This window comes from Ursus arctos, unplaced genomic scaffold (assembly GCF_023065955.2).
Source record: "Ursus arctos isolate Adak ecotype North America unplaced genomic scaffold, UrsArc2.0 scaffold_28, whole genome shotgun sequence".
Lineage (NCBI taxonomy): Eukaryota > Metazoa > Chordata > Mammalia > Carnivora > Ursidae > Ursus > Ursus arctos.
The window spans coordinates 35,947,684-35,964,618 of NW_026622963.1; the positions used below are offsets into that span (position 1 = coordinate 35,947,684).

Sequence of the window (16,935 nt, forward strand, 5' to 3'; positions counted from 1 at the left end):
TTTATATCATGGGGAACCTTGGTGGCTCAGTCGGTTAAGCATCTGCCTTTGGCTCAGGTCATGATCTCAGGGTCCTGGGATCAAGCCCTGCATCAGGCTCCTTGCTCAGCGGAAATTTCGCTTCTCCCTCTCCCACTCCCCCTGCTCGTGTGCTGCCTCTGTCTCTCTCTCTCTCAAATAAATAAAATCTTTTAAGAAATAATTTATATCATGGATATGATCCGTTTAAAAAGTTTGAAAGCACTGGTTCCTACCTCTTCTTGAGAGGAGACCATCATGGCTGGATCTTTGACTTTATTTTCAAGCCCCCAGCTACCCCTGCTTATTGTTGTGTTCACAATCTTAATTTCCAAATAATTTCCCTAAATTAGGGTTTTTTGGGGAAAAAAGTCATCCATTTCATGACAATATTGAAATTATTATTACGAGTTGTTTGGTCTCCGTTCGCTTTAAGCCTCTCTCTTGTCTTTTTTTCTGGCCACAGATGATGTGGGAGCCATTCACTCTTTCTGACCAAGCAGTTACATAGGGAATGACTTTTGGAAAATTCTAATGGCTGGACTTGAGGGTTTAATTGTTTATTATTTGTTTACAGTTGGACTCTGTTGTGGTCAGAGAACGTGACCTGCATGATTTCTGGTTTTTGGAACTTATTGCAGTTCACTTTATAGGCTAATAGAGGATCAGTTTTTGTTAATATTCTGTTGGTGCTTCAAGAGCATATTAATGTCTCTTTCTAGGGCCCAAGGCTCTTTGGTTATTAAATCAACATACTTTTCTTATTCAACTTATTTTTTCGTATTTATTTTACAACTTGATGTATTAAATACTGGACAGAGCACTTTAAAGGCTCTCTGACTAGATGTTCTTCATTGCTCCAGGTATTTCTTATTGAGTGTGTGTGTGTGATGTTATTTGGCATGTTGAATTACTCAAGACTTGCGTGCAAGGAACCCAACTCACGCTAACCCTAAACCAACAAAAGGAAATGCGTTAATTGGCTCTGCTTCCCTTTTTTGAGTCCTTCCCCTCCTCCTCTAATCGTTAATTCATTTCTTGGTGGAGGCTTTGAATATTATTTCTGCCCCCAAAGACCCTCTTATTATGACATTGTCAAAGTCAATTGTGGATGGAGGGACGTTGCTTCCTGCTACCAAAGGAATTGATCAGAAAAATGGTACTGAAATTTTAATGCCTCATTTATTTTATAGCTCCTAAATGCATCACAGTTATCACCCAAGTTTTGCTAAGTATAAGATGAAATAAACGTAGTTATATTTTTTACTTCTACTTTTGAAGATAAAAGTGTTATCAAGCCTCTTGAAGTGAAAAGCTTTAAAGTCATCTCATAGGTCGAGTATGTGGGGTGGAAGATATTGTTATGGCGTCTTTGGAAAATACATTTTACCTCAATAAGGGACCTAAGTCATCTAGTAATTTTTTACATTCCTTTGAGTATGCTTGCTTTAAGACAGAGAAATTTCTCATGAGTGTTGTAGCACTCCATCCACATGGTTAAATGAGAAGGCTCCAGACCTTTAAGGTCCACCCACTGCGTCTCCAGAAAACATTCCAAAATAGTCTTGGTGTATATTTTCTACAGAATTTTGCTTAGAAATTAAAATATATGTGAAAGATAACCGGACTTTGATGAAAAAGAAACGTAGCCCTGCTAGAAATGAGCATCTGTACCCCTGTGAAGTCAGTAAGGAAGCCTGATATTTGCAAATGGAAACTGGTGGTTCGGTTGTAGCTGTGTCCCCTTGGTATCTCAAGTTAGCCAGTGTTTATTTAAAAAAAAAGTTTCACGGGAGATCTGTGAAGATCGAAGACTGCATCCCGCCATGGCCAGGAACATAAGAATCCAACTGAAGAAATCAGGAGAAAATTTAGCAGAGAGAACTGAACATCACCGATGTATATTTTATATATCCTTTTGGCCTATTCTGCATTCTGTAAAGTATCATAAAACGGATGAATTGAAACATGGCATTTGGAAAGAGAACCACAGTCTTCCAACATAATGGAACACACATTCTTGCATGAAACTGAATACATTTGCATATTTCAAATAGCAGAGTCAAGTTGCTATTACAATTTTTATGTGATTTTTTTTTCATCAAGAGTTTGATTTATATTTTGTTCAGTTCTGATTTTCCAATAACTCTTTTTGTCTCGATAGACGAAGAACCGTGGTTGAGACGTGGGCTTTGGGGCCAGACAGACCTGTCTGGCCTCAAAGGAAAGATCAGCCTGTGGAAGTGTTCCTATTTGCCCAAGAAGCAGTCGCTGCTTTGGGAAGAGGGTTGACTGTATTGCATTTTGGGATTCCTGAGGGACGAACACAGAGCACTGGCCTAGGAGATAGGAAATCTAATTTTTAGTTTTGAATCTACCCCTTTTTTGCTGTCTTAACTTCTCTCTAAACCTCAGTGTCCTTATTAGTAAATTAATAAAATGTGGATGATGGTACCATTCTTTGGACCTCACAAGGTTATTGTGGGCCCAGATGGTACAGTTGAACGCACTTTGTACACGCCAGAGCACTCTCCCAATGGGAGGTATTGCTGTTGTTTTTGCTAGCAATGGAAATATTACTAATTATAGTAATAGTGAACAGCAACTCACACCATAATGAAAGTTTTAATAAGGGTTGTACGTCAAAGTTATTAGCACATGTGCGGTGACATAGAAAAAATGTTATTCTTTTGGAGCTGATAGGAAAATTCCCCTTGGGAAGCTATGGTATATGTTTGGGAGGAACACTTTGATGGCTCAGGTGAGGGGACTTTGAGTGCATTTGGAATGTAGCTAGGACTGAAGGTAGATGGGAGTTGGGTGCTTCTTTGTGTTTCAAAGTGAGCGAATTTGCATGGGAAGGGCAGTGGGGCTGAGTTTAAAAGGTGACTGAGAGAATATGAAAGATGGGAAGACTTTGGAAAATGCAAAGTTGTTTGCTCCCATGTGCACCCTGAAATCAGCCTGTAGTCAAACAGTATAGTCAAAGGGCAGTGGCTTAAGAAATCCCGAGACCCTATTTTTCCCCCCACAGTAAGTTATTCTATGTCATTTGCATTTTTTTCTCTCTCCAACCTCCAGGCCATCAAGAAGCCATAGCAGTGTGCTTGCACACCCAGACCCAGCAGACAGTCAGCGACACTTTGTGCGATACGGTCCACCGTCCTCCAGCAATGAGCCAGGCTTGCAACACGGAGCCCTGCCCACCCAGGTATGTGTGTCTCGTGCTCCCAGGACGCTGTGTCTGATGGTCACACCCTCTCCTGCAGAGACACCCACATGTGCGTAGAGGCTTACGCCTCCACCCAAGGTAAATCACTTGGCTTAGGTCGGCGTTCTCTCCTCTCCACGTTCTCCAGCCAGATTCCTGCTGGGCGCACAGATACCGCTGTGTTGAGCAGGAATCCCCGTTAGTCCAGCTCCTGTGGATGAACACCAGCTGGTCTGTGCCAGCAGAACCACGGGGCCTGCGGTTCTGTTCCCTTTCTCCTCTCTGTCTCCTCAAGGGCGCTTCTTTGGCTCAGGCCACATCAAAGAGCACACGACCTGAGGTAGAGTTAGCACCCATACACAGTGCGCAGTCCATATTCGTTGAATGATTGAGCAGATCTCCTACTTGTTACCTGTACACTGTGTATTATCACTCTTCCCACTGACTTGGCTTAGATCTCAGAGTGAGGGGTGCAGTGGTACAGGCCTCCATGAATAGATGAGGTCGACTAGTTTTTGGTCTCCTTGATCTGAAAGGTTGACCCTAAAAGTTCATCTGCTTCCTTGCTTAAGTCCTTATGAGATCCTGGGGAATTTTATCAGAAGGGAGGTAGATTTTCCCTGTGTTCCTCTATCCCTGGGCATTGCTGGCTGCAGAGGGCATGGCTCAGCATCATTGGTTTCTAACATAAGAACTTCCAGAATCCAACCGCCAGTTTTTTCCTTCTTTACTCCTTTACCTTTGTTGTCTGGATCACGCTTCCATCACGAATCAGTTGCCGAAAATACAGCACTCATTCTCAGTCCACTCCCCTCCCTCTTTGCCAGAATCTCTTAACTGCCTCTTGGTAATCATATCATCCATCTAATGAGGTACCTTTATTCCCTAAAGTCAAGTTTGCGACATCTGGGATCCTAAGTGACTGAGAAAGATGATTGTGTCCCTCTGGTCATACTGGAGTAAGGACAGGTGTATTTTATGTTTAACCAGGAAATAAGTTTGGTTCTGGAATTCTCTTGACCCTTCTGATTTTGATTCCGTGAAGTGTGTTGGCTGTGGTGTAAAAACCCCTGCCCTGCTGGTCTGAGGGATATGGGGGTGGGGAGAGAATAAGCATGTCCACCCTAGGAGTCTGCGCTCCCCATCCTGCAGACGGGACCTTTTCTTCTGAGTCTGCTTCTTCAACCAGCACAGTCTCTGGAGGAGACCGGCTCCGATGTGCGCTTCGCCGTAGTGAGAGCCACCCGTCCAATGAGGCAGGCACGGTGTTTTATATCCATGACCATATTGCTGACAGTTGTAGGCTAAGGAAATCCCAGGGGCTTCTTGACTCGTGTTGGAGCCATCGTGGCTGTGCTCCACTGAGAAGCAGTTAGGACCTAGGTCTAGAAACAGCACAGGGAACTCTGCTTCGCTCCCTGCCCCACTTGCCCCTCCCCCCCCCCCAATGCTTACTGCATTCCGGAATGATCCAAGATTGCAGAAGAGACATACAGGAGGGCTTTCAGGGAGCTTCGGTCTAACCCCTGCTTAGGATGCCTGTTTTGTCAGGTGTGTCCGGAGCTTTCCAAGAGCATCGATCGTATGGGTGTAATGCTGAGTGTGTATCTAGTTGGTGTGTCCCTTTTATCTTTGGAGAAGTGGCACTTCTGTTAAGGGTACAAGCAAGCCCTCGTAATCCAAATTACTTATCTGGGTTTCTCAATCGTTTCTTATTCTAATACTGGAAACACTGACTCAGATATTTTTGGAAAAGCCAGGGGATTCTGTTTTCCTTCCGGACGCATCCCGCCCCTGTGGCTTTGTAGATGGGAGCAGATGGCCACCTGTCCAAACCTGGGTGAGGGACAAGGGGAAACACAGCGAGTGGAAGACACATAGTTTACTCTCCCAACACGTTTTCCCACAAAGCTGGAATCATGCACCACCTCCCCTTTCTCGACAACAGCCAGCACTCTCTTTCTGGAAAAAAGACTATAAACAAAATGATTTGAAATTTATACAAACCCTAAATGGTGACTACAGTTTGGCTAAGCATGCAGTTCTGTAGCCATCAACAAAGAAGAGTGAAAAGAAGAAACTGTCACCCCTAAATTTGGAGTGTGCTTTATTTCTAGCTTCAGATCTTATTCCGTATCAACAGAAAGCTGGTCTTCACCTAGTTGTGTCTTTTCTTTCTAGCCCAAGTCATTGACAAATGGGGACATGGGCACAGGTGGACAATTAAACAGAAAATGGACACAGGTGCCAACACAAAGCATGCTTCAAATGAGAGGGATTTGCACAGCAGGGCACTGAGGACAATGGTGAAACTTGGTTTTGCTTTTGCAAAAACAACCCTGTTCTGATCTTCCTCTGAAAGTGAAGACAGTCGTAGCGGGTCATAATATAATTTTTTCAGAAAAAAAAAAGAGAGAAAATACAAAACAATCCATTCTTTCTTCATTCTAAGAATGAGCACACTCAGTTGCAATGACTACCTACATTATGTTCAGGGTTAGATAAATAATTTGATTTCATAATTTTTTAGTTTAATTTTTTAAGGTGAAGTCCAGATCATACATTTCCCCGCTATTGTTTATCATAGAATTTGAGTCCCTTCCTCAAGTGGCTTTGCATTAAGTGGCTTTTTCTGGATTCACTTCTCCTCTGATGGCATGGACACGTTTTGTGATGCTTTCTCTCTCAACCTCTGAGCAATCTGCCCCAGCCGTTCGTAACCGCTGCAGCCCTCATGGAGAGGCATTTTGCATGAACTGTTTCAGTAGTTCCTGCCTCTTGTGTTTCCTGCTCTGATCCATGTGCACAAGTGTGACCTTCAGAGATCTTTCTAAATTGCAGTGACCGTGTGAAGCTCCCACATAAAACCCTCCGGTAACTTCCCGTACTGTGGATCACGGTCCATGTTCTTTAGTGCAGCGTGTGTGTGGGTTTCTTGGGGCTGCTGTCACAAAGTGCCGTAGACGAGGTGGCTTAAACAACAGAAGTTTTTGTCTCCGTTCTGGAGGCTGGAGGGTCTGCAATCAAGGGGCTGGAAGGGTTGGCTCTTCCTAAGGCTGGGAGGGAGGACCTGGTGCAGGGCTCTCTCGCAGCTGTTGGTAGGCGCTCCTCGGCTCGTGGATGCTGTTCGTTGGTAGGCGCTCCTCGGCTCGTGGATGCTGTTCGTTGGTAGGCGCTCCTCGGCTCGTGGATGCTGTTCGTTGGTAGGCGCTCCTCGGCTCGTGGATGCTGTTCGTTGGTAGGCGCTCCTCGGCTCGTGGATGCTGTTCTCCCCAGGCTTCCATATTGCCTTCCTCTTGTTTCTCTTTGTCCAAATGTCCACTTTTTATAAGGATGCCACTTATATTGGATTGGGGCCCATTCTAATGACTTCCTCTAAATTCATCATCTGCAAAGACCCTGTTTCCAAATAAGATCACATTTACAGGTACTAGGAGTCAGAGCTTCAACAACTTTTGTGGGGAAATAATTCATAATAGCCTATAAGGTCCTTTGTGACCCTGCTTTTAGGTTCTTGGACCACATCTCCTGTCACTACCACCCTCAACACATGCACATGCACGTGCTTGCACACACGCACACGCGCGCACACACGCACAACGCCCCGAGAACATCCTCAGCAGCCATGGTAAATTTTCACCGTGACCCACTCCCATGTTCATTCATGCCTCAGGCCTTTGCACATACCATGCCTGCTGTCTGGAGCCCTTTTCTACCATAAAACAAGTTAAATCTCTCCCAGGAAAGTGATCACTTAGGACCCTATGCTAAGACCCTTGATAGAGGGGATCTCTTTATAGTTGAGAGAGGACTGGGAGCAGGTTGGGGGCATGGGGTGGTGCCCCAGCTCCACCCCCTCCAGGAATTTCAGACAGGTGCCTTAGCCCTCTGGGTCCAGCTTCTTCATCTGAGTAATGATGGAAGATGCTGGACTTTGTGGCCAGCAAGTTCCTATCAACTCCAGCCTTTTGCTATTGAGGGTGCTTTCAAGTTGCATTTTTTTACTCACATCTTCAGAACTGTGCCCAGTCTTTCTGCGGGGATCCTCCTGTCTATTCATGAGTAGTTGCAAATGCTCAGAGTTCATTTTAGTTTTAAGAACAACAGCCTTCTATTGACCTTCCAAGGAGGGCATGGCAGGGTTGCGTTTAGTCTGCAGTGCTGCCCTTCCTTTGCTCACCAAACTGGAGCACGTTTTAGTAGCAAGTCTGGACCCTGTTTCTTAAGGCTACTGAGAAGTGTGCTGACCTGTCCTGTGTGCAGCAGCGTCCCCATCCCCTCATCGCTGGGCCTCAGCAAGAATGATTGCACACTATCTTCTCCAGCACTGTCTTGCCCACAGAGCTTCTTTCCAAGCTAGGAATAATAAAGCACAATACGTCTTGGCCACTTTGCAAAATTAAGAGTCTGTTTTTATGTGAAGGGAAATACTCTTCCTCGTTTCAAAATTGCAAATTTAATAAACTTTTCGAAGGTTGAGAGTTATGTTGGAAAAAACCCAGCAGAGACAAAGGGTTGGTGCCAAAGTAAAGGTAAGTTTACAAAAATGTTTTAGGTTCTAGAAACAGTGGTGTAGGAATAACAGGAACAGGGTGTTGCATAATATTTTCCACACAAATATTTACTGACTCCAAGGGCAATAGCAGTAAAATATCACCCCAGGGTGAAACTTACCACTGAGATTGGGTTGGACAGTCAGTGGATCTTTATTTACCCAAAGGCAAATGCATTTGATGTATTAGCCTGGACTCTCCAAGGTGGGGTGTTGTATGTTTATTTGCTCTTATGGGGTTACTCCCCCTGCTCTATGCTATAACTGCTGAGTGTCTGCTATTTATGGAGTTTGCTTTTTCCAGGAGAGAGCCAGCAGCTTGTAGAAACATGCAGGGTTACATAATGGTCCCACTCGTCTGAGGAGAGCTTTCTTCTCTGACAGCAGTCAGCACTGCTAGGGAGGGAAGTCAGAAAGCAAGAGGCAGGAGTGATGTGTTTCTCTACCTACTTGTTACCCAATTCTTGAATTTTAAAAATTCTGTATTAGTCTTTTGTCTGTTAAGAAGAAACGGTTCCCCATTTCTTGAATCACAGTGGTTTCATTTCCAGTCCCTTGTGCCTCTAATGGATTCTTCTAGCTATATACTTTCTTGAAAGATGATTATCCGGAAGTCACTCCAAATAAGTTATATATTTAAGCTGAATTGACAGTGAAACCACATCCTTTTAATTAGTTATCCATATAGCTCAATTATCATCAAAATATGATGTGTATTTCTATTGTTGGTGATTTCCCTCACCTCAAAAGCTACTGGAAATTTAGATATAATCAGTTACAATCTAACTAATTAGTAGGCTTCCAGTTAAGCTGGTGTTTTAATTTCACATTCTGTTCCAAATACAGATCAATGGTAGATGCAGTATAAGAGCAGGGAAATTAAAACAGCATACCCAGGGCAATATCATGAAAAGAACTATCTGGGCCAAGAAAGGAAAGGAAATGTGAAGTGGTGAGTGGATCCGTGGTTCTTGTGGGCTTGAGGCCCCAGAGCAGTCAGGGCACATGAGAGTTCAGTTCCATAGAGAGTAGGACCTGAATATCTTCCTTTTGACTGATTAGAATGGACCCACATTCACTGCAAATGGAAGCAGGAAAAAGCTGCTATTGATCACAACCTGAAGCCATTGTATATATGAGGCTACTTGCCTGGGGAGATCGAGAACAGACACAGCGATACAGCCCCAAATTACATGTTGGCTCAGGGATTGGATCCTCAGTGTCTTTACAGTGCTTTTGTGCCATGCTGTCCATATGAGACTTGGTTCTAGACTGGAGACGCTGGAGGGCTAGATATTAGTAAACAACATTGTAGACAGGGAGGGCTAAGAGTCAGAGAAAAGGACAAAGGGAGGTGGGGAGAGAGAAACCACATTGAGCCTGCAAAATGAAACTCCAAAGTACATGAAGAAGTCTAATACTAAAGAAGATAGTCAACAGAGTCAGTAGTTGAAAGTTGGATTCATTCCCCATGAAATGAAAATAGAAGAACAGTCTGAAAAAGACTATAAGTATTACTGAGATTTTGGTGATATAAATTGGTAAATGATATCCAGGTTAAGAACTGGAGATTATAAAATAGACATAGGCAGAAATATAGTCACAATAGGTGAGTCTTAAAAAGAACCAGTTACACAACTTGGAAATTTTAAAAGCCAGTGAGAAATAAGTAAACTACAGACAATTGAAGAAAAAATTGTTGCCTTGAAGGTAGTGCTGAAGAAGTCAAAAGAATGAAAGCACAGAAAGTTGAAGATTTGGGGAAAAGAGAAGAAAAGTAAGAAATATGGAGGTAATGGCAGAGAAGCAAGATATTAAATAAACTGTTTACTAAAACTTAAGAAAAAATGTCTGCTCCTAGTATCAAGAAAAATAAATGAAAATAAATCTCACTTAGATGCATAATAGCGAAGCTGCAGAAAGTCAAACATGATAAGAAAATCTTGAGAGCTACAAGACCTAAAAGACATATCAACTATTAACAACTTCTTAACAACTGAAGTTCCCAAAAAGCAAAGAAGTAATGTCTTTAGAGTACTCTGGGGAAATCATGACCAACCTAGAGCTAAACTTGCTAAAAAATATTTTTAAGTATGTGAATGTGAATGTCCATTTTTAGCCAAGTGATGGACTAGATAAACTGAATACCCTTCTACTAAAAGATTCTAAAACACTGAATAAAATATGTATAAAACAACTTGATGTTAAAACTAAGCTTGTAAGAAAGTAAGATAAATGCTCAGAAACAAAGAAAGAATGAAAGAAAGAAAGACGCTATAACATGAATCTATCATGGTAGCCTTGTATTAAAGTTAGTGCTTCCATGGGGGACAGTTGCCAATCCCACTAATCTAGACCTTAGGCTTTAATGGTTTTTTTTTTTTTCCTGGAAACAGACAAGTTGTTGGATCTCCAGGAAATAAGGAATGGAATGGAGATTCCCATATGAAGCCAGGATCTACCTCAGTGAAAAAACAAATTGGGGGAAAAAAAACCCACCCCAAAAAGGCAGATCTCAAGGAAAATTATCTGTCTTGGCTTTGCCTCTGAGTGGAAGGAATTAAAAATCCTCCCCTGCACTATGCTAAGGGAGAGAAGCCAGACACAGAAAAATGCTGTGTGATCTCACTTATATGTGGAATCTAAAGTAGTTAAATTTACAGAAGCAGAGAGTAGAATGATGGCTGCCAGGGGCTGGGAGGAGGGGAAATGGGAGGTGATGGTCACAGTGTGCAAAGTTAACAGTTATGCGAAGTGAGTAAGTTCTGGAGATCTACTCTACAGCATAATGCTTATAGCTAACAATACTGTGTTATTGTACACTTCAAATTTGCTAAGGCAGTAGGTCTTATGTTAGGTGTTCTTACCTAACCCAGAATAAGAATAATGATGATGATGATGATGCTAAAGGTTAAGAATAAGAATAGGGATGGAGGGAGACTTTGGGAGAGGACGGATGTGTTTATAGCCTCGATGGTGCTCATGGTTTCACAGGTGTACTTATTCCCAAACTCATTGAGTGGTATACATTTAATATATACAACTGTTTGCATATCAGTCATACCTCAGTAAAGTAGGTTAAAATAAGACTCCTCTGATGGAACACTACATCAAAAACTAAGGATATGTATGGTGACTAACATAATATAATAAAAAATTATTTAAAAAAATAAAAATAAAAGTAACCTGTACACAAAGAAAAAAAAAAGGACTCCTCTGAGAACTTAAAAACCACAAATCGCCCTTTATGTAGGAATGAGGTTCATGTTCACTCTGTGCGATCTGAAAAATTAATTCACATTGCTCTTGACAAGAGTTAATGCACACCCTTTGTGGAACAATGTGTCTTCTCCTCCACACTTAAAATTCCCACAAAGACCTAATTAGTGAGCTGACAACCAAAAAAATTTTAAAAAATAATTCATGGAGAAACAGTGTGTGAGAATCAGTGGGGGAGAAAACCTGAATCAGATATACAGGGTCTTAGATAGTGGAATTATCAAGTAGGAATATAAAGTAAGTTTGTTTAAAATATTTAAAGATGGGGCACCTGGGTGGTTCAGTCGGTTAAGCCTCTGCCTTCAGCTCAGGTCATGATCCCAGGGTCCTGGGATCGAGCCCCGAGTCGGGCTCTCTGCTCCCCCTGCTCCTCCCTTTCCTTGTACTCTGTCTCTGTCAAATAAATAAATAAAATCTTTTTTAAAAATAAAATAAAATATTTAAGGTATAAGGCAGAAAATTGAAAACCTAGGAATAACAAACTATCAAAAATATCTAGAAATTTTTTTAAGAACCAAATTTTAGGTTGCACTATATGAAGTTTCCAATTTTATTAATCAAAAAGGTCCCATACTCGTAATTTCATCTGGTTTAACCTAATAGAATATCTATAGGTTAAAAACATAATCATCAAAACTTCAAAGTTATGGACTGGGGTGAACAAGTGAACTGGAAGAGAGATCTGAAGAAATTATCCAGAATAAAGCACAGAGAGCAAATGAGGTATGTTAAATACACACTAGAGGTAAGAGATAGAAAATATTGAGAGGGTATAAAATATATCTAAATGAAGCTGAAGAAAAAAAAAAAAAAACCCCAGAGGTAATATTCAAAGAGATGACTTCATGACCACCTTCATGACCTTATCTAAACCCAATTACTTCCTAAAGTCCCAGTCTCCAAATATATTATCACACTGGAGATTAGGACTTCAACAGAATAATTTGGGAAGGGATACAACCCTTCAGGCCATAGCATGTACTATGTAGTATTTTAATCTTTTGATTAACTTGGTTCTGTTTTACTTAGGATTTATGATTTGGACTATATAATTACATGTAAAAAAATTTTATATATATTTGTCAGATTTTGTGCTCAAGGTTTTTCCTAGCTTCATGATGCATTAAAATATTTTAATCTTCTTTTTCACTTTGAAATTTCTAAAATGGCATGGGAATTCACCTGCTTCTTGAAAATATGTAGGAACTCAACCACAAAGTTAATAGAATCTAGTCCCTTTCTTGAATAGAACTTTTTGTAATTTCCTGAAAAGTTATTTACTTAAGCAAGGTTTTCAAGTGTGTTATTTAGTTTTCTATGTATTTTTTTATCATAAGATTTTATTATTATTTATCTTTTTAAATATTTATTTGTTTGAGAGAAAACACAGGAGCAGGGAGAGACAGAGACTGAGGGAGAGGGAACGAGAGAATCCCCATTGACTGCGGAGCCTGAAGTGGGGCTTCACCCCATGACCCTGAGATCATGACCTAAACAAGTTCGAGAGTCAGCTGCTTTACCAACTGAGCCACCCAGGTGCTAATATGTTCTTATGAAGGTTTGCCTTCTTGATATATCAGGGGCTTAGAGTAGTATTTTATAGCCTTTAAAAATTTTTATTACTTATCCTTCCATTTTTCTTATATCTAAGAGCTGTATTTCATACATATTTATGCTTTTTATTCAGTCTTCAGTCTTGTACGATTATGATATCTTCATTGTGAACTTTTGTCTTCACAAGTAAAAATTTTAATATTTTTGTCCCATTGTATTTGTCTCAAATATTTTTCATTTTTTATTTATCCTCTTATTTCCTCGAGTAAAACATTTTTATTATGGAAAATTAGAAATTAGAAAAGCTGAAAGTCCCCTTTAGATTAACACTATTTTTTTCCCAAAGAACCAACTTACTTTTTCTAATAATAAATGTTTATTTTAAGAAAAATCATGTGAAAATACTGGCCAGAATGAAGAAAATAAAAATCCTATCACTTAGAGACCATCGCTGTTAACATTTGGATGTATGATTATATAGACTTTTTTTCTGCATTTATAAAGTCATAAAACAATATTATAAGGTATTTTTTAATCTGTTTCCTAATAAAAACATATCATAAATTTGTTTCTATGTCAGTAAGTATACTTCTGCTTTTCTAATGGCTGCTAGCATGGTGCTGTATGAGTATACAGTTATTTGGCTGCTAGCATGGTGCTGTATGAGTATACAGTTATTTATTTTATCCTTTATTGTAGAACATTTAGATTGTTTCCTTCCATTTTGTAAAACTTAATTTATTTTGCTATTACAAACTACCTTGGAACAAACATCCTTTTATGTCAATTTTAAGCATTTTGAAATTGTTTCCTTGTGATATAGGTCTACAGTAACTAGTTAAAAATCCATGTTCACTAATAATTAAATATCTTCAAATTAAGATAACATTATATAATGTACAGCTTTTCGCCCATCAGAGGGGAGAGATATGGTTCAGCGTTGGTATGGGTGCAGGAAGCCAGGCACTCTCACATGCTTCTATTGGGAGTGTGAATTGAGAGAATCTTCCTTGAATGCGGTTTGGAAATATGTATCAAAAGCAGCTGCCCTGGTTTTTCATTTTCACAGATGTTTCATGAGAAAACCTGATTTTTCCAAGATCTTATTGGAAAGGAATCACATTATATATGTGTTGCAAATCCAATCCTAACAGAGGAGAATTTTCTTAGGGATATTCCAAATAATGAATCCAGGTGCCCCAAAAATTTCCTGAAGTGTGCTTTTAAGCATTTAAAATTTCTTTTGACACCCATATAAATCATGCTTGCCTTGGGGCTCTATTCAAAACAAAACCCAAGCTTTTATTATGGATAGGTGGTATGCTAGAATGGGGAGAAATCTGCTGCTTTTGTGCTCTGGGCTTTCCCAAATGGGTAAAACCTTTAAACACTTTCCCGATATTTCTGGCCTTCAAACATTACGTTTCTGTATTTTAATCGCATCTGGCGGTGGGGACGCTGTGGCTCTGGGGTCCGCACGTGGAGCGTGAAGTCCGGACGTCCCGAGAACTTGAAATCGTGTTTGTGTGACCATTGCACGTGGTCTCACCGGACACTTCGACTTCCCCTGTTGTGTTTGATGCAGGTGGCACACGGGCTCTTGGGGCCCCTGCTCAGCTACCTGCGGAGTGGGAATCCAGACCCGAGAGGTGTACTGCCTGCACCCCGGGGAGTCCCCGGCGCCCGCCGAGGAATGTGGAGACGAAAAGCCGCATGCCTTACAAGCGTGCAGCCAGTTTGATTGCCCTCCTAGCTGGCACGTTGAAGAGTGGCAGCAGGTAATATGGCAGCCTGGGGCCCCCTCGCCCGCCATACCTGTGGCTGCAAGAGCCCTAACTCCCCCTCCTTCCATCTGCTCAGTGTTCCAGGACCTGTGGTGGGGGAACTCACAATCGAAGAGTCACCTGTCGGCAGCTGTTAACGGATGGCAGCTTTTTGAATCTGTCCGATGAATTGTGCCAAGGACCCAAGGCATCTTCCCATAAGTCCTGTGCCAGAACAGACTGCCCTCCGCATATCACCGTGGGAGACTGGTCGAAGGTAAGGGCCACTCCCCACCTCGCCATCCCTCCTCTTTTTTGCCCCTTCTTTGCTTCAGACTCTAGAGTCTTGCCTCCACAAGATGACCCGGAAGCATGTGGTTGGGGTATGTAACCTGGGGCCTCCAGTGGAGGTAGAGAGGCAGGCCGACATCAGAAATCATCTCGACAAATAGGAAAGGGCAGTCGCTGGCTTTGCTGAACTTCCCTGAGTCCAGCGTTCAGTGCTGGGCACAGTCAAACCCCATTAGGCTCATCTCATCCTACAATCCTACGAGGGCGCCTGAAGCCAAAGTCACGTCCGTGTCTATCGATGAGGACTTGCGACTTTCCCAAGGGTAGAGCCAGGATTCAAGCCCAGGTGTGTGTGATTCGAGGTTAGTACAAAGGGCGTACTCTCATGTCTTTCAGACAAAAGCATTTTTGTGCCAAACACACCCACGGTGGATTTCCGGCTCTATTGCCTAGAAACCGGGTTCAACATACTTAAGCTGCCAGAGCCCCATTTTCCTTTATTTAAATGCAGCAGTTGCTGGGAGGATAGCATGAGATATTAGGACAGAAACACCCAGCACAGTGGATCACACCTTGTGATCCTCCCAGGGACAAATGCACATGCTCCTGGCACAGGTTGGATTGATAGGACTTCTGCCTGCATGTTCTCCAGTTTTATATTTTTCTTGTTTTAATTGCCTAGCTCAGTTAAGAGCTAGTATTCAAAATCTATCTTAATTGACACGCTACTGGTCGTTGGCCTCATGCAGGCCACTGAGAGTCAACAAATGCTTCCCTAAACCCTCAGAAAATGCCCAAGCAATGAACCCATCTTCCCAGGGTCTGTCCAGCTCCCAAGGAACCAGAGCCCGTGCCTGTGGCCAGTGACGTGAGGGACAGGAGAATTGTTTCCTCCTACAGTCAGGGCCGGACTGAGAGGTGTGCCTGTTACAGGTGAGGCATCTTTCTCAGGCTTGGGATGGGGAAGGACAGGTAGAAAACTGCCCTGGGGGTCTTCATCTGCAAAAGCTCGTTTGCTCTATTCCCCCTGCTTTGTGTAGAAGGGACATTGGAAGCCCCAGGGCAGAAGCATTCCTTTGAGACTGGGTCAGGCGGGGGGAAATGGGCAAAGGTGTTAGACAGGAGGGTATCTAGGTAGGCTAGTGGGGAGGCAATATTTATTCCAGTCACCCAGCTAAGCCCCGAGAGTGAGGTCCTGCCACTCCCCCGATAGTGGAGGTGAAGGTTCCGGTTACCTTCTCCATGAGGTTAGGGACAGAACTGCAGGGAGGGGAGGCCCAGGCTGTCGTGGAGAGAACGCTTAGCGTTGTGGTGCTTTATCTCCTTGCTACACTGAGTGCACCACAGGGACCAAGCAAATGGGCATCTCTTTACAAGCTGGGAGCTCATAAGAAATGAGAACTCTCAAGTCCCCCCAGCCCAGACCTAAAGGATCAGAATCTGCATTTTAGCAAGCTCTCCAGGTGTTGTAAAGCACATCATCATTCGAGAAGCATTTCCCTACCTGCCCCTTGTCCTTGTGAGGGTTCTCAGCCCGTAAGTGTGTATCCAAGGTCGGAACAGCTCTGGGAAATGATTTCTCTGAGCAAGGGCTGCCCTGACCTCAGGGGAAACGGCAGGAAGGGAAGGACAGGAAATGAGCAGGGGTCACGGAGAAACCAGGCAGCCAGGGAATACCCTAGAACCCCTCACATGCTCTGAAACACGGCATTCTGCTTCTGTCTTTTCTCCTTTTCCCTAAGAACAAACAGGCCTTCACAGTTCCATCTTCTGGAACACACTCTTCTCACTGGCCCCTTTAGAGTAGAGACTGGTGGTGCTCCCCTCCCGTCCTTTCTTTCTGTGAACAGCAAAGTCGCACTTGCTGGCCACGTATCATCAAAGTAACACTGTCAACCACGTCCGCCCAAGCTTGCCTTTGTGTCTTCGCTCTTGTCCTTGCTCTCAAGTCCTGGATCCAGGTCTGAGCTCCCCTCTTCTGTGAAATCTTTCATCCCCTAAAATCATGTAGTATTTCCCAGCTTTAACTCACAATGTCCCGAATTTTTATTGCATTTCAATGGGGAGCTACTTCCTGAGTAGGGGCACGGTTTTCCTGTCTGGCTTAGAGTGTCCTTGTGGCCAGTGGCCATGAGATCGCTGACAGGTCCTGGAGCTCTCCCAAGCTCTGAACAGGTAAATATTCTTACCCAAAATTCTTTGCAAAGTCAGGGGAAATGCAACGTGTTGTTGAAGTGATGATCTTTAGAAAAGCTCAAGCCTGCTAA

At 42.6% G+C, this 16,935-nt stretch overlaps 1 protein-coding gene across 2 annotated transcripts in view; it reads left to right on the forward strand.

The window, feature by feature from the left end:
- The window catches only part of ADAMTSL3 (ADAMTS like 3), a 331,832-nt gene that overhangs the window by 232,102 nt on the left and 82,795 nt on the right, over window positions 1-16,935 (forward strand). For both annotated transcript variants that reach the window (XM_026510570.4, XM_044388448.3), the window contains 3 exons: window positions 3,100-3,229; window positions 14,200-14,392; window positions 14,475-14,654. In XM_026510570.4, coding sequence (XP_026366355.2) covers window positions 3,100-3,229; window positions 14,200-14,392; window positions 14,475-14,654 — 503 coding nt within the window. The remainder of the gene's footprint in view (window positions 1-3,099; window positions 3,230-14,199; window positions 14,393-14,474; window positions 14,655-16,935) is intronic.